This window comes from Eumetopias jubatus, unplaced genomic scaffold (genome assembly GCF_037043125.1).
Source record: "Eumetopias jubatus isolate StellerSeaLion01/CBP00866 unplaced genomic scaffold, mEumJub1_p1.0 scaffold_14, whole genome shotgun sequence".
Classification (NCBI taxonomy): Eukaryota; Metazoa; Chordata; class Mammalia; order Carnivora; family Otariidae; genus Eumetopias; species Eumetopias jubatus.
In genome coordinates this window covers 84,352,010-84,374,234 of record NW_028274820.1, presented here as the reverse complement: position 1 = coordinate 84,374,234, position 22,225 = coordinate 84,352,010, and the positions used below count along the sequence as shown (strand labels likewise).

Genomic DNA, 22,225 nt, shown 5'->3' with positions numbered 1-22,225 from the left:
TAGTGAAGGCGGCCTTGAACCTGGTCTCTAGTCTCAGACCAGGGCAAATGGGATCTTTGGTCACTGATGCCCTCTTCTGGCTGGGCAGAATATTCTAAGTTTTGGGTTTTGACCCTATTGAATCTGAACTTAGGAAGCCTAAGCACATCACCCAGGGCTGAGAAGGCTCTGAGGGGTCAGAGATAACAGTGGTCCATTTGCAAAAGGGAAAGCCTGAGCATTTGGATGCATAATCCTTTTCTACTTCCCTAGCCTCTTTCAGTGAAAAGTGTGAGAAATGAGAGCCTACCCACCCGCCAAGCCCTTACCAGGACATCCAGAAAGACCCAGTCCTCTGCTGGCCCTGTGATATGTTAGTTCGTCACTGAAGGGTATAAGTAGAGAGAATTTGAATTTTCTCACCCAACCTGCTGGCAAATTTTAGAAACCTGACCCTCTATCACAAAACATTACAACCCAAGACCATTCTGAGCGAGAGGCTTCACCCAAATAACCTCGGTCATTGCAGATCCAGCCCCAAGACCAAAGAAGGAGCTCCTAGGAGGAATCGCTCTCCCCAGTCTTCCCAGTTCCTGCCCTTCTGTGAAGAGCATTGGCCTGGAACATGCCGCAGGATGGTAAGACGCCTGGGAGAAGTGGGAAGAACAGGCTAGTGTAAGGGGGGAGGCAATATCTCAGGTCCCTGCTTCCCTCCAGGGGAGGAAACGCCACCAGTTTCCATGCCCTTGGCCAGTGTTCTGGGGGAGCTTCATCCAGGCACTTCCTCCCTGCTCCACCTGCTTCTCTGAGATCACAGGGGTCAGCGCTAATGGCCTCAAAGCAAAGACTCACCCGTGAACCACCTCCCAAAGAAAGGGGGAGCTGGGGGACCCTGGGGGTGAGGACTTTTTCTGTGATGGGAAGCCCGACCGGAGCAGCCTGAGGAATCCTCCCCAACAGGGTCCTCCATGCCGCAGGTGGGCTGGGGAGAGGGGAGATGTGTGGATGCCTCCTTCTCATGCCCAGGGATCAGCAGTGTGAATCAGCTGGGGGGATTTTTTGTGAACGGCCGGCCCCTGCCCCTGGACACCCGGCAGCAGATTGTGCGGCTGGCAGTCAGTGGGATGCGGCCCTGTGACATCTCCCGGAGCCTGAAGGTAGTACGGTTTACCCAGGGATGGGAACAAGAAGCAGGGACATGGCACCCTCTTTAAGGCAAGTCTGAGGCTGTTGCAGACTCTGAGGGCTTTGGGGGCTTGGGCTACTTCATGGGAGACCCTCTTGGGGTCCAGGGTGGGGATCTTCAGGCTCCCAAGGGTGAGGCTGAATGCTCAACTCTGCGGCCTGGGCCAGTAAGTCTCACTTTGCCTTGTAGTCTCCTTCTGCCCTAGGGACACTCACCCTCTGCCAATCATGCCATCATCTGTCCCTGCTTCTCACCTGACCCAGGTATCTAATGGCTGTGTGAGCAAGATCCTAGCACGTTACTACCGCACAGGTGTCTTGGAGCCCAAGGGGATTGGGGGAAGCAAGCCACGTCTGGCCACACCCCCTGTGGTCGCTCGAATTGCCCAGCTGAAGGGTGAGTGCCCAGCCCTCTTTGCCTGGGAGATCCAACACCAGCTCTGTGCCGAAGGGTTCTGCACGCAGGACAAGACTCCCAGTGTAAGTGCTCTCCCCTCCCTGCGGGGCTGGCAAACCAGCTGTCTGGGGAGAAGACCCCCTCTTACTTGACAGTGGGGCCATCCCAGGCTGGGGAGGCTGGGCCGAGGGGCTCTCTTCTGAAAAGTGGGGTCGTGGGACAAGAGAGAAGGAGAAAGCTTGGGAAGAGAAGAGCCTGCCCTGGGAATGATGTGGGGGTCCAGACAGAGGAAAGAAAGGATATTGTAGGGATATTGTAAGGATTCAGGATGTGACCCTGGGTCTGCACACCATCTCCCCACTCAACACCCTGACTCCCCCAGGTCTCCTCCATCAACCGCATCCTGCGGGCGCTCCAGGAGGACCAGAGACTGCCCTGGGCACAGCTCAGGTCTCCAGGTGGGTCTTGGAGCTGCCCCCAGGGACGCTCAGAGCAAACGTCAGCATTTTACAGTTTGCAAAGCCCCTTGTTCTTTCTTGGATCACCCTCACAGAAAGACAATAAGGAGGGCCTGGAAGGGAGTATTGTTCTCTCCTGGCAGAAGAAAATCGAAGCTCAGAGAAGGGAAGTGACTTACCCAAGGTTGCCAGCTAGCTGTTGGCAGGTCTTGGAATGGAACTCACGTCCCTTGGTCCTCAGGTTCACAGGATCTGCCAAGGAGGAGGAAGGACTGGACCTTCTGCACCCTCCCTCTTCCTCGTGCACAGCTTCTCAGAACACTCTTCATGTTCTGTGGGATCGTGCAAACCTGGACCAACCTTGCGGCTGTTTCCCCAAACACTAAGCATGCACCCAACCATGGCATTGGCTGTGCCTCTCACTCAGTGTCCCTGAAGTAACCTCCAAGGAGCTGTGAATGTCCTACCAGCACAGCTCTGCTCTTGTACCCATGCCATCCCTTGTCCATAGCCCCGGGGTCTTGGGGAACCCCATCTGAGGAGAAGAATCACTATCACAAACGACCACAAGCATTTGTCCCCCTTTACAGCTGTTTTGGCTCCAGTCCCTCACCCTCCCCATAGTGGCTCTGAGGCTCCCCGGGGTCCCCACCCAGGGACTGGCCACCGGAATCGGACTATCTTCTCCCCGGGCCAAGCCGAGGCGCTGGAGAAAGGTGCCAGGGCTGGGGCAGACAGAGGGCTCGCGGGTGCTTGGTGTGACACATGGAGGCAATGCCGCAGTTGAGAGGTGGAGGCTGTGGGTGGCCCTGCCTTGGGGAGGAGGGTAGTTTAAGGTTGTAACAGGTGGAAGTGGAGCCTGAGGGGGAGACCCAGGCCTTGCTTCTCTCCACATGCCCTTACTATGCGAGCCTCGATCTCGGCAGAGTTCCAGCGTGGGCAGTATCCTGATTCAGCGGCCCGGGGAAGGCTGGCTGCCGCCACCTCACTGCCTGAAGACACAGTGAGGGTGAGTGAGCTCTGCCCCACAGTGTGCAGAGACTACAGGAAGAAAGAGTCTGTGCTGAGAAGGCTTTGGTTTCTGGTGAGGTGGGGAAGGGGGCGAGAAGGTGGAAACAGATTTGTTTGTAGCAGAAATCAGACATAAGACCCTCCTTGTTCTCCTTCAGCTGATTGCTCTCCTCTCTTCCCCACCCTAAACTTTTGAGGTGAAGAAGGGGACAGAGAACAAAGGCCAAAGCAGGGAGGGAGGGCGTCAAGTCTGAGGAAGTCTGGGTCTAGACCAGGAACGTGTGGTGAGAGCAGTAGGTGCCGGGAAGTGGAGAACACAGCCAGCTATGCTGTTTCTGCCCTCCCTCAGGTCTGGTTTTCCAACCGAAGAGCCAAATGGCGCCGACAAGAGAAGTTCAAGTGGGAAATGCAGATTCCAGGTGATTTCTCTGCACATCCATGCTTCTATCCATCCACTCACCTACCCACCCATTCTTCCATGCATCCACGCGTGCATTGCATCCATCCATCCATCCATCCATCCATCCATCCATCCATCCATCCACTCACCTATCCATCTATCCACCCACCCATCTATCCATCCATCCATCCATCCATCCAACCATCCATCCATCCACTACACATTTACTCGGCATCTTCCATGTGCCAGGCCCTGTGTTAGATACTCGGCATTCAGAGTCTCTGTTCTTCAGGTCTGCATGGTCCCCAGTTTACCATCCCTGAGATTTAATCTTTCTTCCCCAGTCTCCCAAGGCTCTGCCTTGAGGAGGAGGCTGTTTAGGGTGGTAGCATCCATCTTTTCCCATCCCTGCCAGAAGTTGCTGCCTTTCCTAGAACCTCCCCACTCCTCCCCACTCCTCCCCACTCCCTAGATGCATTCCTTCTGAGTGGATCTGCTCTCACCTTGTAGGTGCTTCCCAGGATCTGACTCTACCGAGTGCCTCCCCAGGGACCACTTCTGCACAGGTATCAGGAAGAGAGGGGAGTCTGTAAACTGGGAAGACAAGAGCTCACTGCTTCTCCCATTCCCAGTTTGAGGTCTGAGCTAGAATTCCTGACTGCTCCAGGTTCCTACACTGCACATTTCAGAAAGCACCATCCTCATAGTCTACCGTGTGAATGGTGCCTTCTGGAGTTGTACAGGATACAGCCGGAGGCAGGGGGCAGCCTTAGAGCCCCAGGTCTGCTGAACAGGAGCCATCGCTGACAGCAGGGGGGGGGGTCCTCTTGCTTTTTCTAGCAGTTACCTTGCTGTGTGCCCACAGCAGTCCTGCCTGCCCTCGAATCCTTGGGTCCCTCCTGCTATCAGCTGTGCTGGGGGACAGCACCAGACAGGTGTCTCAGTGACACCCCACCCCAAGCCTCTTTCAAGCCCTGCTGGGGTAAGAATCCACAGGCCCAGTCTCACTCATGCACGGCGTGGGGAGGGCTTACTCCTTGACCCCCAAGAGGGTGCGGATCTTCAGTCGGGATCATCAAGGAATCTTGACACATCTTTCTAGACTAGCACCCCCGGAGTCTATAGTACCACAGACAGCCTTATCAGGAAAAGGGGATGGGATTGGGATTTGAGTATATATATCCATCATATATATATGATGTCTGTCCCTCTTCCCTCCAGTGACTTTGAGGGGTGGGATCACAGCAACAAACCCAAACTCACCCTCTCTTTGTCCCCACAGGCTACCTGTCTCCTGGATTCAGTCCTGCTCTGCCACCCTTGCCCTTCCTTCCATTGCCTCCATTGCCAGTCTTGGTACCCCTGAGGCCTTGCTCTGGCCCTGCTCCCCACCCCTGCAAGGCCTGGAATGAGGGCGGAGGGCCAGAGTGGAAAGGGGATGGGGTGGGGAGGAGTTAATATCATCCTGCCCAAGCACATTATTGCTGCCCGCTCCTTCCTGGGATTCTTCCTCACCCGTGGACCTGGCCTGGCCCTGCCCTGCTGCACCTCCGATGTGCACTTCTTTGGAGGGGCTGGAGAGGCCGGGGCCACGCACTACTCACACTGGCCTTAAATGGCTTCTAGTTGGCAGGAATAAAAACATTTTTTAAATAGCAGTAGTTCCTGTTGGTGTTTTTCCCATAAACATTCATACCTCCACCCCTATATTTAACAACGATAAAGTTTGTTCTATCTCTATCTATATGTCCATCTATCTACCTATCATCTTTATCTTCCTATCTATCTCCCTATCTTCCAATCCATCTAATCCATGTATTAGTCTATATGATCTATTTATATATGTAACTATGTATGTATGTATGTAGCTAGGTCTCAGCTATTTAGTGTATCTGTAGGTCTATGTAACTATTTAATCTGTCTAATCCATATATTTATCTATCTGTGTATATATCTACATATGTATGCCTGTATATATGTATCTATATTAATGTTTGGATGCTCATACACCCACAGGTGCACCCACCCACACACCCATACACTGATGGTACATCATGGGATGTCGCCCCTTATTTGGGGGATCTAAAATAAGGAACTTTTCTTACATAGTTACAACATCTAAGAACATTTACAATAATTCCTTAATCTAAGAAAATACACATTTCTTCCTTAATTGCATATTATTTTTGGCAAAGCAGCAGAGCGGAAAGGCCATTATTCATACTCTGCTTGTCCCTTTATACATGATCGGGGGGCAGGTTTGCTTGCTTCTTCTTGGCAGTAAGTTCCAAATCTTCTCAATTTTGTCTCCCTGCAGATAAATCTCTAGGTTCCTCCTGGGTAGCCTTAGCATGTAGGGAAAGAGAGGAATATGGGGAAAGGGGGGTGAAGAAAAGGGTACCTTGAATGAGGGATGGGCTCATCCCATCCAATTTTTTCCCCTTTGAAGAGCTGGGGATGGAATGATGATGGTGCAAAGCAGGATAAAAGGAGTGGGGGCAAGTCTGTTTTCTCCCATCTGGGAGGGGTACTCCTCCAGAAGTTATCTCATCATCAAATACTCTAGTGCTGTGCTCTTCAGCAACTAGCCACCAATCACATGTAGCTATATAAATGTAACTAAAATTAAGTAAAATGAGCAATTCAGCTCCTCATTCACACTAGTCACATATCAAAGGCCCAATAGTCACAGGTGTCCCCTGGCTCTGTATCAGACCGTAAACATTATAGAATATTTCCATCAGCACAGAAAGTTCTATGGACCAGCACAGCTCTCGAATGAAATCCCAAGGGTCATGGAGCACACTCTGCCCCTGCCCCTGGTGACAGACTGCCCAGGGAAATGGGTGAGGTTTTGGGGGATGACAATCTGCATGGTACAGTCTGAGAACAAGCCATTCACTCAGCAGTAGGACTGAGGTCAGCAATGGAGGGAGCTGCCAGCTGAGGCCCCATGGCCAAGCACATTCAAGTGGAAGATGGATGGCCACTTGTGGGGAATATGGGTAACAGACTATGTGGGGTGTGTGTGTGTGTGTGTGTGTGTGTGTGTGTGTGTGTGTATCTGTGCACATGCATGATTGTGCATCTAAGTTTGTATATGCATTTATGGGATGCTGAAGAAGAGATTCTGCATTAAATGACCCCCAAGGTCCTATCTCTCTGAAGAGTGTAGTGTATTCCTCTCCATATCTTTGGCCTATTCTTAACGTTCTCTAGGAAAGAGATGCCCTGGTCTCTAGTGTTCTCAAGCTTTCCTTACTAGATTAAAATTTTTACAGAATTCTTTTCTATCTCTTGAGGAGAAACATACTTACAAAAACCTGAGGTCATTTCCCTCTATGCAAATGGAATCTCTCTCATGTTGTGGTTTTAGTTTCTTTTCTTAACAGATTAAAAACCAGGCACGCATTATAGTATGGTGCAATTTCCCCAAATTGGGGGTCAGGCAACAGTGTTGGTATTTGAGAACACTTTAGGAGGCATGTAGACACTGCTTTAAATAATATTTAGTCAGAAATGAGAAAATTATTCCCCTTTTGACTCCCTTTCAATTCTGATTACATTGAAGAGAAAGCTTTCATTTTGGTCCTAGTGTTTAGTGCTTCTGTAACAGTTGTTAACTTTTTTTGTAACAGAGGGAAAGGGAACCTCAGGTTCTGAGCCTTGGGCAGGGGAGGGAATCTAACTAGGATTTGATAACATCACTTTGTTTTCATTGTATTTATTTTTAAGGCCACTTTCTATTTATGGCAAGTGATTCTCATCTTCCATTTTATGATAGTGATTAAAATATTCCTTTTTTTATTTTAAAAGATTTTATTGATTTATTTGACACAGAGAGAGAGACCCCAAGCAGGGAGAGCACCAGAGGGAGAGGGAGAAACAGGCTCCCTGCTGAGCAGAGACCCCCCCCCCCCGATGTGGGACTCGATCCCAGGACCCTGGGATCATGACCTGAGCCAAAGGCAGATGCTTAACTGAATGAGCCACCCAGGCACCTTTAAAATACTCCTTTCTAAATAAAAGTACTTAAGAGTCTATGTCAGTAAAGACACTGATAGAGCAAATAGTAGTTAGATGAAGGCCAAAGTTATAAAGACAGTACGAGAATGATGGTCATTGTGGAAGCTCTGTTTTGATGGAAAGAGTAGTGGACGTTACAGTGCATTCTAATCGAAGAATTGAGTCAGAGCTCCCAGTCATGGGACCGTCACTTCAGCTCCCTGTAAAAAGTGGGCAGTGTTGGGGAAAGTACCTGTCTTGCCCAAATGACAAGATCAAAGGTGAGATGGTTGGTAAATTTCAGGCTATCCAGGTATAAGGTGTGTCATAACCATTACCCTATGCCCATAGGACCCATAATCCTTCATTCTTTCCAAACCAAAAGACATCTAATCATTTCTGGATTCTGAATCCTTCAGGGCAAAATGGCTCCTCATAGGATTACTGGAAGAATTCTAGTAGTCCTGGCGGGGATGGGGGAAGATCAATGCAAGAATTGGTTACCATTTGGTCTCGCCTCTTCTGGAGAGAACTTGGAGTGGCCTGGGTCCTTGGTCTCCACCCATATCCAGACCCCTATTCTGTACTGAGTCAGATGCACACAGGGGTCTTGGGGGTGGCCTTTTGTGTATTGTTGCTCGAAACAGGTGCTTTGCTAAACTGGGTAGGGAAAGTTGTATAACAGATATTCTCAAGGATCTTGACTCTGAGGTTCCTGTTGTGTTTTGTGCAGTAGTTTCTCCTGGAGGATTTGGATTTCCATAAGTGGCATCCCATTGACCTGGGAAGAGAAGAGGAAATAGAAATCTTTGGTCAATCGTTCGCTGATCTTGGGCTTTTAGGGAAAATCTGGTAAGATCATCTGGGAAAAGACAGAATAAAGTGATTTGTCCCATTCTTTTTTTTTCTTTCCTGTTTTTAAAGGGCTCAAACTCACAACCCTGAGATCAAGCAAGACCTGAGCTGAGATCAAGAGTCAGAGGCTTAGCCGACTGAACCACCCAGGCACCCTGTTTTGTCCCATGTTTGATGATGGATTACACAGATGTATGTGAAGTTAATTTATAGTAAAATGCTGTAAAATTATTTTTTAATCAACTTAATGGTGTAAAAAATAGCCTCAGAGTTCAAAGGGGTATTGTAGTCAACAGATGAGATTTACTAAGAATTCAGCTGGTTCAGGGAAGGCTTCTGATAGAGCACAGTGCGCTAGCTGCCAGGCTGTTTACTACACATTTTATAATCGTTATCTCACATAACACAACAAAATCCTACAAGATAGATACTATATTCCCATTTCATTGGTAAGGAACCTTTGAGAGGTTCATTTTTCCAGGATCAAACAACAAGTTTAAGTGATAAAAACCTAACTAGAACCCAGTTCAATGTCCAAAAATGAGCTCTTAACCACTATGATGCATTGACTACTGGAATGTCAGGCCTGGAAGGAGCCTGAGAAATTTAGTTCAATCGAAACCCTTCATGGAACAGATAAGAAAACAAGCCTGGTGGAATTTCGTTTGATTTTTTTTTTCCAGTTTGGCCATAGCAAAGGGTTTGTATAGAAAACCAGTAGAAAATGCAAGAAAGGAGTGAACATATATAGTGGGGAGATTCATATGGCTACTTAACCTTCATACCACCCTATGAAGTAGATATTATTCCCATTTTACAGATAAGGAAACCAAGGCCTAGAAATGTTAAAGCAATTTCCCCAAGGTTCCAGGTCTATATGATGACAAAAGCAAAGCTCTTCTTCCTACAACATCCTCATGACCTTCTAAGCCAGGAAAGCGAGGCCAACTGTGAAGAAACAGGGCTAAGAACAGTGAGGTGTCCTGAAGAGGTGTGAACAGGGAATGATGGATTAGAGACAGCACTTTAAGAAAGCAAACTTGGTGTGGAAAAGAGCTTGGATGGGATTGGTCTGGAGGCAGGGAATGCTGCTGGGGAGCTCTTATTGCAGTGCAGGCTTTGGGTGAAAAGCCTGGATCCACAAGGTAGCAAAGGTAGTTAAGAAGGAGCAAGTACCCAAGAGGCATTGTTAAGGAAGTACCCAAGAATTTTCAGAGTTTGGTAAAGGGAATGAAAGGGAGGAAGGAGAGACGGTGTTGAGGTCTTGATCCAGAGCATTTGGGAGGACAGCCATACCCTAGATGGCCATGGGGGAGGACCGGAAGAATCATGGGGGAGGGCCAGAAGAATCATCTGTGGGAGGGAGGGGGAGGAGGCTGATTTTGAGGGGATGGCAGGACAAAGTCAAGTCAGTCGTCAATCAGGAGGTTGGAAAGAGGAGGTTATTGTTCAGGAGAAGGGTGAGAGCTGCAGATGAATATTTGGGAGCCATCAGCACTCAGGGATCCAGGGGTGTAGGAATAGAAAGTGCACAGGCTAGAAAGCATGCCCCAAAGTTACCTGTCTTCCCTAAAAATGGGGCAAAGCTCTGCATCTTAATGAAGAGAGATAAACACATGAGGACACCTGATTCTATCCCCTGCAAGCTTGCTTGCACGCATGTGTCAGTGTGGCATAATCGCCAGAAACCTAGCGCTGATTTCCCCTCCTTTCTCCAGCAAGTCTGGGTTTAGAAGCCCTGAGAGAAAAGGCACGGATTTGGAATAAAAGTCTGGAGTTGATCAGGCTGTGGGACAGCAGTTAGTCCACGGGTGTGCTTTGGTCTCACTCTCACCCACTTCTCTTCTTTTCTTGCCCCTCCATGCCTGCTCCCCCACCTCCTGGTCCCGACCCACTCGATCTTACCTAAAACTCCCAAATACACTCTTTGGTAATCTCTTCGCTGTCTGCCAACAGGGTGCCGCTTCGGTCGGATCGCATGTAGAAGCCATTGGGTGCCAGCACCGTGAGCAAGTTGCTCCCATGAAGCTCTATACAGAAGTTGAGAGCAAATTTTCCCCAAGGACGAAAGGTGCCGAAGGATGTTATTGACCAGAAGGCTCCACCCTGTGCTGGGGAGGGAAGGGTGAAGGATGAAGTCTTCCAGGGGTACCACCTGCGGAGGCTCCCGGGGAAGCATGCCAGCCCTCCTGGCCCCCCTACCCTGCCTGTGTCGGCAGGTCCCTCTGTGGAAACGCAGGAGGGCTGGATTTTGCTCTGCCAACACATTCTGGGGGCCTTGAAGTGTGAAAACAAAGAGAAACTCTGTTTTTCCTCTTTGGATGAGTAAGCTCTGAGCAGCAGGCCATGAAGTCTGAGTTGGGACTAAGGCAGGACAAGACTGTGAACCCAGGGCCAGAGAAGAGGAGCTCCTCACCCTGGAAGTGGTAGATGCCCTGGCGGCAGGGCAGCAGGTGAATGCAGTCGGGCTGATCCATATTGCACTTCATGAGGTCGTGCTCTGAGGAGGTGCCCACATACCCATAACGACCTCGCAATACAAGGAAGGGCCGGTTAGCTAATCGAATCCCAAATTCCTCATTGGGGCCTGAAAGAAATAGAAAGGAGTTATTTGGATGAGCTGCTTCTAGATGCTTTCCCAGATAGAAGCAGGAAGAGGGATGCTAATTGCAGAAGGTTGTAAACATTTTAACAATTACTGAACACCTACTATGTGCCAGATCTTAGGCTAGGTGCTTATAAAATGTTTGTGAAAGCATTTAGTACAGTGTGGAGCCCAGGAGGTTTCAATATTCTTCCTTCCTTTGAGATGTGTGAATCTATTTAATCTTCACGAGAATCCTGTGAGGCAGGCAGGTTGGATGTCACCTCCATTGGTAATGGAGCCAGGGAAACTGAGGCTCAAAGAAGTGTTTGCCCAAGTGATGACAAAAACTCAGTGATTCAGCAAATACACAGACCCAAATCTTCTGACCCCCAACTCCAGTGCTCTTTCTATTATATCCCAGCTCCCTCTGAAAGCATCTTTGACTTGGAATAACCTGGCAGGAGGGCCACTCTCCTCACCTGGAATGGTGGCATTGGCCATCAGCAGGCCATTGTCTATGATGCCCAAGAAGCGTCCATTGGGAGACTGCAGGATGATCCTGCCACAATTCCAGTGCACACGGAAGAAGGTGTCAGCCTCCATTGGATGCCCATTAGCCACCACTGTCCTGTGGCGCCTCTGGAGAGATTACAGGAAGCAGAGAAGAGAAATAAGGACAAAATCTCAGCTTTCTTCCCATCATTTTTATTCCTAGACCCTTTCCCACATCCCACCCACTGGCTTTCTTCATCCTCCCAGGGCATGATTTATGCTTTCACGTCCTTTTTTTTTTTTTTAAAGACTTTACTTATTTATTTGACAGAGAGATCGAGCACACAAGCAGGGGGAGTGGGAGAGGGAGAAGCAGGCCTTCCGCCGAGCAGGGCAAAAGATTTGAACAGACACCTCACAGAGAAGATATACAAATGGCCAATAAGCACATGAAAAGATACTCAACATTATTAATTATAAGGGAGATGCAAATTAAAACCACAGTAAGATGTCACTGCACATCCATTAGAGTAGCTAAAATTAAAAAGACAGACAATAATAAGTGTTGATGAGGATGTGGAGCAATTAGAACTCCCATACATTACTGGCAAGAACGTAAAATAGTATATCACTTTAGAAAACTATTTAACATTTTCTTAAAAATGTAAACATGGGGCACCTGGGTGGCTCAGTCAGTTAAGTGTCTGCCTTCGGCTCAGGTCATGATCCCAGTGTCCTGGGATTGAGCCCCACGTTGTTGGGCTTCCTGCTCAGTGGGGAGTCTGCTTCTCCCTCTCCTTCTGCCCTTCCCCCCTGCTTGTGCGCTCTCTCTCTCTCTCTCTCTCTAGCTTGTTCTCTCTCAAATAAGTAAACAAAATCTTAAAAAATATATAAACACACATTTATCATGTGACCCAGTATTTCTACCCCCATGTATTTGCCTAAGATAACTGAATATATAGGCCCACAAAAAAATCTGTACACAAATGTTGCTAGCAACTTTATTTTTTTAAGATTTTATGTATTTATTTGAGAGAGAGAGAGATCGAGAGGTCAAAAGCAGGGGGAAGAGAGAGAAGTAGGGAGCCTGACATGGGGCTCGATCCCAATATCCTGGGATCATGAACTGAGCCGAAGGCAGATGCTTAACCAGCTGAGCCACCCAGGTGTCCCGCAACTTTATTCACAATAGCCCAAACCGGAAACAACTCAAGTGTTCATCAGCAAGCAAGTGGATAAACAAATTATGTTTGTGTTGATGAGTAGTAGTACGGAACACTGCTCAGCAATAAAAGGGGACAAACTACTGATACACGGATCATGAATGAATCTCAGAAACATTATGCTGATGAAAGGAAGAATACATACTGTAATACGCTGTGATTCCATTTATATGAAATTCTAGAGTAGGCAACTCTAATCTATAGTGACAGAATAGTAACAGTGGCAGAGGGGAGGGCAAGGGGAAAGGGGAACTGACTACAAAAGGGCAAGAGGGAATTTCTGTGGTGATGGAAATATTCTTTAACTTGTGATTAGGTGTATCCATTTGTGTATACATGCATAAGTGCATACATTTGTCAAAACTTATTGAATTGCACATTTAAATGAGTGCACTTTATTGTATATAAATTGTGCCTCAATATAGTTCCTTTTTCTTTTTTTTTAAAGAGGCCCCATTGGATGAAATCGGGCTCATTGGTTGAAACTTGACAAAGGCCTCCACAGTTCACCTCAGCATCTGGTCACCTGCCTTGAAGAAGAAGAAAGTATGTCTAGAATGGGAGAGCTCAGAGATTAAGGGTTCTCTTGCTCAGGAGGCCCATGTCTCACCTGGGCTAGGTAGCAGCCATTGGCTGCACGAAGCTGTAAGGTAGGGCTCTCATCATCACATTCAAACTGGAACAAGGACATTGGGGTTATGTGCTCAGAGGCAGCACATACCTCAACATCTGCAGAGAAAAAACATGTCAGAAGGAGTCAGAATCTGGCTTCACCCTCAGTCTCAGTCCCTCCTCCACACTTTATCTGTGTTCCCTCTGTTTTCCCTCTTCAGCCTTTACCACCTCTGTGGATCATAGGTGCCTGGAGAAGACCCAAGCTACTTCCCCTAAAGCCCATACCCCTGCCTTATCACCCTGCTCCATGACCTAAGAAATCCTGTTGGTACCCCAGGATCTTCTTTATCAGCAGGTTCAAAAATCTTTGCTGATCTCCAACATATTTTTCTCTTTTAAGCAGTCAGCTCTCTCCCTCCCTCCACAGCTGTCTTGGACCCAGCACTTGCCATAGATGATGGAGAGGAACTTCCGAGTCTTTGACCTGAGGCTGACCCAGGTGGGACAGCGCTGTAGGATGAACCACTCCTCACCCCTGTGGGGCTTGGAGCCCAGGCCCAGGAGCAGACGCGTGCCCTGTGGGTACAACATGCCTCCTTCTCCATCACTCAGTGCCACGAGCCCTCCGGGCCGCACCTGCATATGAAAAGCTGTCTGTGTTGAGGGTTGGGGGACCAGCCGGTCTAAGTGGGACAAGAAGAAGTGTGCTGAGGTCTCCAGGTGGTAGCATCCGTCTTGGAAATGCAACAGGAAGCCACATTCCTCCAGGCAGGGAACTGGTGCATCCACCCAGACGCGGCCCATGGTGGGGTCAGCCCGGGCATAGCAGTGGTTGACAGGGCTGTAGAGGATCACGTGGACATGCAGGGCTGGCCGGGGGGTCCACATGTGGTAAGCCGAGAGGACCCTGGAGTTGCAGAACACATCCTCACCATCAGACTCCAGATAACGGCCGCTAATTATGCACTGGAGGGTCCACTTGCCATTTCGGTGGAAACGCAGGAGGAAGCACCCATGGTGGCTGGTCCTTGGCCGGCCATAGCACAGACTGCCGTCTGCCTCGCACAGGAGGTAGAGGCCCTGCAAGCCCCTTAGTCGTACCATGGCCTGGGCGTCGTGCTCATTGCTCACCAAGATCTCCCAGGTCTGGAGGCGTCGTTGGGAGGGAGAGGAAGGAGATCAGTACTGCCAGACGACGGGGCCAGGGAGTCCTACCACCATCACTCCCAGCATCACCCTACAACCTTCATGGGACCAACCACCTTCCCCTCCACATCAGCCTCCATGGTGACTGTCAGCTCTCCCATCCTCTCATCCAACAGTAATCGAAAGATTGCAGGAGACCTTTACTACTGAAATCAGAGCACTTCTCAAGATCCCAAGAGACGTTCTAAATGCCTACCTCTTCCAGCTAACAGAAGGTAAACCTCCTTCTCTCCTACTTGGTGGTTTCCTTCAATGACTACTTTTCTAAGAAGTGCTTTGGTTTAGGTTTTACTTTTCTCTTCCTCACTGTTGCCCCTGGATAGCATGCTAGCTAACACGCCCCTTCCCCAAAGCCCACCTCCCCAGCATGGCAGGAGAAGATCAAGACCTCTTACAAGCAGGCCCAGGCTCCAGGGATAAGGATGGGAACACACACGGTTGAGATGCAATTGTCTGGTTCAGCTGGGATCAACCCTGTTCTAAACGAGGGCCTTGCTACTGCCTCACTCTGGGGTAGCATTGCAGGGTTGCCTGCATCCGTCTCTAAACTGAAGACGCACACTCCCAGAGGGCTTGTAGAGTTCCCCATTCCCAAACCACAATCCGAACAGAATCATGGGCCCTGCAGTCCCTCCCCCGGATGCCCACAATCCTGCCTTCCAGCCTGGGCTCTTCACCTCTCCCCTTTGTGATGACACAACCACCCGGTGTTGGTGGAGGGAAGAAAGCGGCCAGAGAAGGCAAGGCCGCAAGGGCTGAGGCTTTGCCTCTCAGAACAGGTTTAGACAGGGGGAGAGGGAGCGATGGAGACCTGTGAGCAAAAGCCTGGGGGAGGAGGGTCTCGGTCTGGCAATGATCAAGAGTGTACCCCAGCCACCACACACACACACACACACACACACACACACACACACACACGGCCACTGGGAAAGATGACTTCAGCACAGGTTTGCTTGGTTACCTGTTTCCGGCCCAAACCCTTTGCAGTAGCAGTGACCGTGTTCTTATATGCCTCAAAAGTGAGGTAGGATCCTGCCCAGCTGATGAGCCCAACCCTTAGCTCCTCAGGCTTGGGTCTTCCCGTCCACTCCACCTCCTCCATGGGGCCGGCACCGCAGGTGATGACTCCGTCCGGCCCAGCCTTCCCCCCCTGGTGTGGTTCCACAGGCCATAGGGCCTGGAATCAGGCCTGTAGTACCCACCAGAAGACGTTCCCCAGAGGAAATTTCTCAGGCAGAGCCTGGCCTAGGGCCCAGCACCTCTGTGACCCGGGAGCATTGTGACTGTGAGGGCTGCCTCCTATCCATGGTGGGGAAAGGGCACTGGCCTGGCCATGTCGATCCACAGCCCAGAGGAAGTGGGTCTAGGGCCTTTGGCATTGACCTCCCCGCGCGACTCCAGGCGCTGAGGTGACTGAGCTGAGACTGGGATTGGAACTTTGGCCTGTGGCAGCGATCACCTGGGACTACAGGCAATTGTCTTCCCTTCTTCACTTCTGTTTCTCATTGTAATCAGAGGATAAAAATCAACCTCTTTCCTCCCCACGAAGTGAGGGTGGGTTGTCTGGCTCCCTAGGGACACAAGTGTTCAAGTTCAAGGTAACCAGGAAAAATCTATTAACTTTTACAGCCCTTGGGAGAATGAGGCCAAAATGTCTCAGAAGTTGCCTTTCAGGAAGGGTGAGGAAACCCTAGATAGATAACCAGCAAGGATCACATGACTCGTATTCATCAGGAAGGGCTGGCTCAGAGCAGGGGAGGGAAAATGTCCTGGGTGGAGAGAGCACGGGGCATCTTCCTCATAATCCCCGGCTGCACTGCTGCTAAGGAGCCCAGCCCTTCCCCTCAAAGGGTCCCTGTCGGCCAACACCCTCTGGGACTCATTTCCTACAAAGCTCCTGGAGAAAATCAGTCCAGAACCTGGAGAATTTGACAATGTGAAAGGAGAAAGACAAGAAGAAATAATGGCGGTGGGGTAGGTTTTGTTTAAGTTTTGGGATTCAAAGAATGCGCAGAGTAACCCACACTTGGGGAAACAGCCCACATTCCTGGTTCCATGCGCACACTTTCCTATTCCCCATGGTGGGGGTGGGGTAGTAGAGGGCAGGGATGTCTCCCCAGGTAGAAAGAGTTCCAGTGCACGGGGAGGAACTTTAATCCCCAAGGATTAAAAGGGACCTACCAATGTTTTATAGAACAAGGCCAATAAACTACTAGTGACAGAATCACTTGGGTAATTTCTAAGATGCATATTCTTGAGCTTCAGACCAGTTCTAATTAATTATATTTTCTGAAGTGCACCTCAGGACCTATTTTTAAAAAATATCCCCTCCTCCCCAATTTTAATGTTCATAGTACTCATTAAGAACCACTGCTAGGAGATGGAGAGGCACAGGATGTATGGGATTTACAGAATCATGAAGGTAGACCCCGCTTCCCTCAGCAAAGGCCCCCTGGAATTGGGGAGGAAATGTTATTTCCTCCACTGGAACCCCTGAAGCACTTATGGCCTCAATAACAACATGGGAGAAGCTGAGCTAGATGAAAGCAGCAGGGTGTGTGCGTATGCTGGGAGGAGAGGGTTGGCTCTGCAGCCTTGAGCCTCCCCCAAATCTTATTGTCTCTTTGTACCCAACAATCCAGCCCCCCAACTTCTAGGCTACAGACAACACCGTGTACAAACCACAGCAAATTTATTACTCAATGTCCAATGCCACATCATAGCACCACCCGGAGCCCTCACCTTCCCTCCCCACCTGGCCCCGGGGGACACCCAAAATGGAAAAAACAAAAGTAAACCCAGATCCCTGCTCCTCCTCTGGAAGAAGGGGCCTTAGCCCTGGAAGTCCCTTCCACAGGTCCCAGCAGGCAGGAGAGTGGACCCCTCCGTGCCCAGAGAGTGAGGCTCCAGGCTCCAACGACAGAGAGAACATGCAGGCAGGAGCAGAGGCCTGTGTCTGTGGGAGAGGAGTGGGAGGGAAGGGCACTGCCTGAGGAGTCCGGGAAGCTGGCCATCCCGGGATGCACGCGGGAGCTTCCGGGCAGCAGGGGCCGGCCCCTGGTTGGTTAGCGCTTCGACAGCTCATGGGACAGCCAGTCGAGCCCATCATACAGGCCTGTGCCTTGGGTTGCACAGGTGGCCTGGACGTACCACTGTGGGGAGAAGGAAAGAAAGATCAGTAGCAGGGAAGAAAAGGGGGGGATGCCTTTACTTCCCACCCCCTTCCTGTGGCTCCCCTGGGAGAGGCAGGAGCCTCACCGTGCGGCTGCGCAAGTGCTGCAGCCCCAGCTTGTCGGTCAGCTCGCTCACGGGCATGGCATTGGGCATGTCCTGCTTGTTGGCAAACACCAGCAGCACCGCATCCCGCAGCTCATCCTCCTGCAGCTGAGAGAGGTGAAGGGGATGGAGTCTGGAGTCCTGGCGGAGTCTCCAGGCCTCCCCTTCCCTGCTGTGTAGGGGAACCCCCCTTTCTACCTTCTAGCATATTCGTGGGAAACATGTAACATTGTGTAGTCTACTGCTGAACACAAGACAGAGAGTCATAAGTCAGCTTGAAGCCATCTGGCTTTAAATCCGGAAAGAGCCTTTTTCTAATGCCTTGCCCTAGTCAAAATGACAAAATTTCCAAATGGAAAAACAAGAATGTAAGACGATGTTTCTCTCTACCACATATAATTCCCCTTTCCCCACCAAACTCCTTGGATGTGAAGCCGTGAGCATTCAAGGAAAAACTCAGTCCTATGCTTTTTTACCTGACTCAAATTAAAAGGAGAGTAAGATATGCCTGCCTTGTGACTGTGTCCACAAAGAGAAACACATTCAAGGCCTAGGAAATGTTCCTGACTTTCACCCTAGCACAGAGATCTCAGAGATCTGTCTCCAAACGAGGGCTCAGTTCCCAGGGCTCTGGGTGCTCACCATCTTCTGGAGTTCATCAGCAGATTCCTGGACCCGCTCTCGGTCATTACTGTCCACTACGAAGATGAGGCCCTGGGTGGGAAGGAAGAAAGGACAAGCGATCACTCCTACCTGGGACATACCCTAGTCTGGCTCTTTCTCTCTTTTTCCCATCTTTGTCTAAATCTTCTCATCTTGTAAATTTTCACTAAGGCTCTGCAGACATGCTGGCACCAAGTGGAGACACCCTGCAAAGGATACAACCTCTGCCGTCAGGCAAGCAGTGTAGTTAGAAGAAGTGCAAGGGAACAGGGAAAGACCAAACGAGAGCTAAATGAGGCAGCATGAGTGCACCTGGCTGGCTCAGCATGCAACTCTCGATCTTGGGAGTTGTGAGTTCAAACGCCACGTTGGGAGAAAAAGCTTACTTTAAAAATAAATAAATAGATATCTATCTATCTATAAGGCAGCATGGCCCCAAAGCCCTGCTTCTCAGGAGAAGCTAAGGTGGCTAAGTCTCAGAAGACTAAGGCCCTTCCTGAGGAATGAGGAGAGGTAAGCCTACGAACGCGGACAGATAGGAGGTAAAGGTTTCTTCCTGGCTTGCGGGCCCAGTGTAGGCCAACATCTCAGTCTCTGTAGCCCTAACACTTTTTCTCCTGGGGTTGGGGAGCCCCACCCCACCTGAGTGTTCTGGAAGTAGTGCCGCCACAGAGGCCGAATCTTGTCCTGGCCTCCCACGTCCCAGACTGTGAAACAAATGTTCTTGTATTCCACTGTTTCCACATTGAAGCCTGGAGATAATTGGGGGGAAAAAAAACATGAGAACAAAGTCCTGAAAGAAAGGAACTCTCTAAATCTAGATGCATTCATCAGGGACATAAAACCAGAAGGCAATGATCAAGTCCCATGGGAACAGAACCCCAGAGCACAGGCAGTCCACAGACCAGGTGGAGCTGGGTCACATTCACCCCGCCTCAGCACCATCCAGCAACTAAAGGTAACTATGACCCACTTCTCAGGTAGCAGTGTCTGGTGTCAGGGTCAGCTCCCTGCAGAGATAAGGGCCTCAGGCTGAATGGGTAGCCGACCCTGGGAAGGCCTGCCGCCAGCCTCCCGCTCCTCCCGGCCTCGCCTCAGAACTCACCTATGGTGGGGATGGTGGTGACAATCTCCCCCAACTTCAGTTTGTACAGGATTGTGGTCTTGCCAGCTGCATCCAAGCCAACTGCAAGGAGAGGGGCATAGGGATGGAGACGGGAGCGAGGGAGCCCTCTAGAGACCAGGGAAGGGGAGAGGCCAGGACAGCTGATGGAGACGGGGGCGCAGAGCCCAAGCGCCTGCAGGTGCGCGCTGTTCTCTACCTTCGAGGCCTTAAGAACAGTCTGGATGGTGAGCACCAACTCGTGCCCCCGAAGCGGGCGAGAGGCGGGAGAGGGCCGGGGGGTAAGGGGCATGGGAGGAGGGCCGCGCTCCTTTTAAAAGTCGTCTCCAAGGGCGGAATCCTCCCTTCTTACCAGCCGGGCTGGGGCGGAGGGAGCTTCACCCCACCCAGGCCCGCAGCTCCCGGGCTCAGGCCCCGGGGTCGGCGCTGCAGACTGCGACCCACCCGAGAGCAGTGACCCCAGGGGGTTAGGAGGTGGGCGACTCTGGGTCAGAGACCCGGCTGAGCCCGGCTCGGAGGGACGCGGGGGCGGGAGGGCTGAGCGGGGGCCGACGCTCCGGCCCGGGCCGCGCGCTTGATCTGCCTCACCCATGAGGATCCGCATCTGCTTCTTCCCGAAGATCCGCGAAAATAGCGCGGACACGGTGAGGCCCATGGCGGGGCCCGGGGGAGGGGGTGCGGGCACGGACGCGGGGTGCGGACTGGAACCGGCCGGCCGCTGGGGGATGGGGCGCAGCAGCAGAAGGAGGAGGCTCCGCCGCCGCCTCCGCGCGTCCCGGCCCGCCCTACGTCAGCGCGGGCCCGCCCCGCCCCTTCCCCGCCCCTTCCCCGCCCCCAGGCTCCGGCTCAGGCAAAAACTGGAGCTTAGCGAGTCTCCCCAGCCTCGCTGCGTCCCGCGCCGGCCTTAGAGAGGTAAAGAGTCTGGGTCTCTCCCCGTTTCTAAAGCGCTGGCAGATCTGTGGCTGCTTCAGCGGCAGCCCGAGCGGGGCCGAGGAAAGTCTACAGTGCTCCACAACGGCCCTCGATTCCCAGCTTGAAGTGGCCGGCCCCTGGGCTTTGGTTTGTCGCGTCCAGCCCACCCTGTGCTCCGGTTTAGCTCTTGCGAACTGGCATCACCCACTGTATGCCCCACCCTCCTGGGGGAGCGGAAGCTCTGTGCTCGCGTCTTAGGCTTCTCTTTGGCCCCTTCAGCGCCCAGAGAGGGAGGGGCTTTGAGCGTTGCAGGTGGTTCAAGGGACCGTAGAATCTCGAGAGGAGTGCGCTGGAGGTGGAAAAAGAAGGTGCCCAAGCTCTAGCTGGCCTTCTTGGTTTTGCAATCAGCAGAACCTACTCCTGCATGCAGGAAAAAAACGCCTTTGCCCCGATGGCCCAGACACAAAATCCTTCAGCTGACCCAGGCAGCTTTTTTTGAAGCTTCTTTACTTTGCCACAGACCTGGGAACCCGGATTTTTAATGCCCACCTGTCCAGGAATTTATGAAACTCTTGTGGTCCTAGACTCAAAGTGCTTCACAGGTAATTTCCCCACTCAGCAGAGGGGAAATAACAAGACAGGAATTAATTTAAATTTCTTCTACGATGGAGACTGGGTCAGTGCCAGGCACCTAATAAATGCTTAACAAATATAGTACTTGGTTTGGATGAACTAATAGGCTACTCAGTGGAGTAAGGGCAAGCGATTTGAAACCGGAGCGCCAGTAGGCTTATGGACTGGACGTGGTGAGGTGAGCTGAGAATCAGAGAACCTTCATTCATTCACTCATTCAACAAATATTGAATGCCCACTATGTAACATTGTTCCAGGTCTCAGTTCAAATCTCAGTTCTGCCTTCCTGCCCTTTTTTTGAGGGCTTAGCTTCAACGATTCTCACAACCTATTATTTTCTACAAAAGGAGACTAATATCTGCCCTATCTCAGGTTATGGTGAAGATTAAAATGATGAAACAATATATCTGAATGTTTTGTATAGTACAGCTGGATTTTGTCTGGGCCACTAAGAAATTAACTGGGTCTGAACAGACCTCCAGGGTCTGCCCCATCCTGACCTGAAAAGTCTGTAAAGAGAACAGGCTTCGGACACCAGGTATGAGTGGGTCCATGACTTTCCTTTACTCTTCAGCCACAGACTTGCGTTCTTAAGGCTTTTTACAAGGTTGAAAAGTGCATTTAAGAGTCTCAATATAATAACCGAGCTTGTGGTGACGAGGTCAGTTCCATATCTTTAGCTCTTTTAATTAGCCTCTTCCTTTCCATCCCTGTTGTCCTTGCCCTATTTCACTACCATCTCTTCCTCGGGACAGAAATAGCCTCCTTACCAATCTCCTGCCCCTTGGTGTCTTCAACCTGTCATACAAGTCCGGATGATGCCACTCAAGATTAAAATCTTTTAGTGTCTTCTTAGCACCCAAGATAAAGTCTAAATGCCTTAATTTGTGTCTCCACCTATTGTGCCTGCCCCATCTGTTGCCAACCTCCTTCACATACCCTAAGCTACTGCCATGAAGTGATTCTCAATGTTTCCCCGGGTGAGCCAGGCTCTCTGATGCCCTAGGAGTCCTAGCAATCTTTTCTCTCTGCCTGGAATGCTTGTTTCCCTCATCTCTAGTTAGATGGGACAATCGCTACTCATGCTTCAGATCCCCAAGTATTCTCCCTGAGAACCTTCTCTGCCTCCCCTAGACAGGCCTCCCTCCTCTTAACTTCCATATCACTTTGAATATACCCATACATACTGGTATGAGAGCAGGACT

At 50.6% G+C, this 22,225-nt stretch overlaps 3 protein-coding genes across 3 annotated transcripts; 1 reads left to right on the top strand and 2 right to left on the bottom strand.

Annotated features, from left to right (window-relative positions):
* Positions 1-604: 604 nt before the first annotated feature.
* Positions 605-4,888, top strand: PAX4 (paired box 4). The gene is made up of 10 exons (XM_088018374.1): positions 605-617; positions 1,006-1,136; positions 1,429-1,644; positions 1,944-2,019; positions 2,610-2,735; positions 2,946-3,028; positions 3,380-3,449; positions 3,941-3,996; positions 4,271-4,412; positions 4,713-4,888. The coding sequence occupies exons 1-10, from the start codon at positions 605-607 to the stop codon at positions 4,886-4,888; spliced, it is 1,089 nt and encodes a 362-aa protein (XP_087874500.1).
* Positions 4,889-10,195: 5,307 nt separating this feature from the next.
* On the bottom strand, positions 10,196-15,515 carry FSCN3 (fascin actin-bundling protein 3). Its single transcript, XM_028104980.2, has 6 exons — positions 15,375-15,515; positions 13,657-14,353; positions 13,203-13,321; positions 11,357-11,516; positions 10,707-10,877; positions 10,196-10,401 (listed from the first exon to the last, which is right to left on the bottom strand). The coding sequence occupies exons 1-6, from the start codon at positions 15,513-15,515 to the stop codon at positions 10,196-10,198; spliced, it is 1,494 nt and encodes a 497-aa protein (XP_027960781.1).
* Positions 15,516-17,088: 1,573 nt separating this feature from the next.
* Positions 17,089-20,237, bottom strand: ARF5 (ARF GTPase 5). Its single transcript, XM_028105002.2, has 6 exons — positions 20,064-20,237; positions 19,458-19,538; positions 18,995-19,104; positions 18,332-18,403; positions 17,672-17,797; positions 17,089-17,565 (listed from the first exon to the last, which is right to left on the bottom strand). The coding sequence occupies exons 1-6, from the start codon at positions 20,128-20,130 to the stop codon at positions 17,479-17,481; spliced, it is 543 nt and encodes a 180-aa protein (XP_027960803.1). The 5' UTR covers positions 20,131-20,237; the 3' UTR covers positions 17,089-17,478.
* Positions 20,238-22,225: the final 1,988 nt, after the last annotated feature.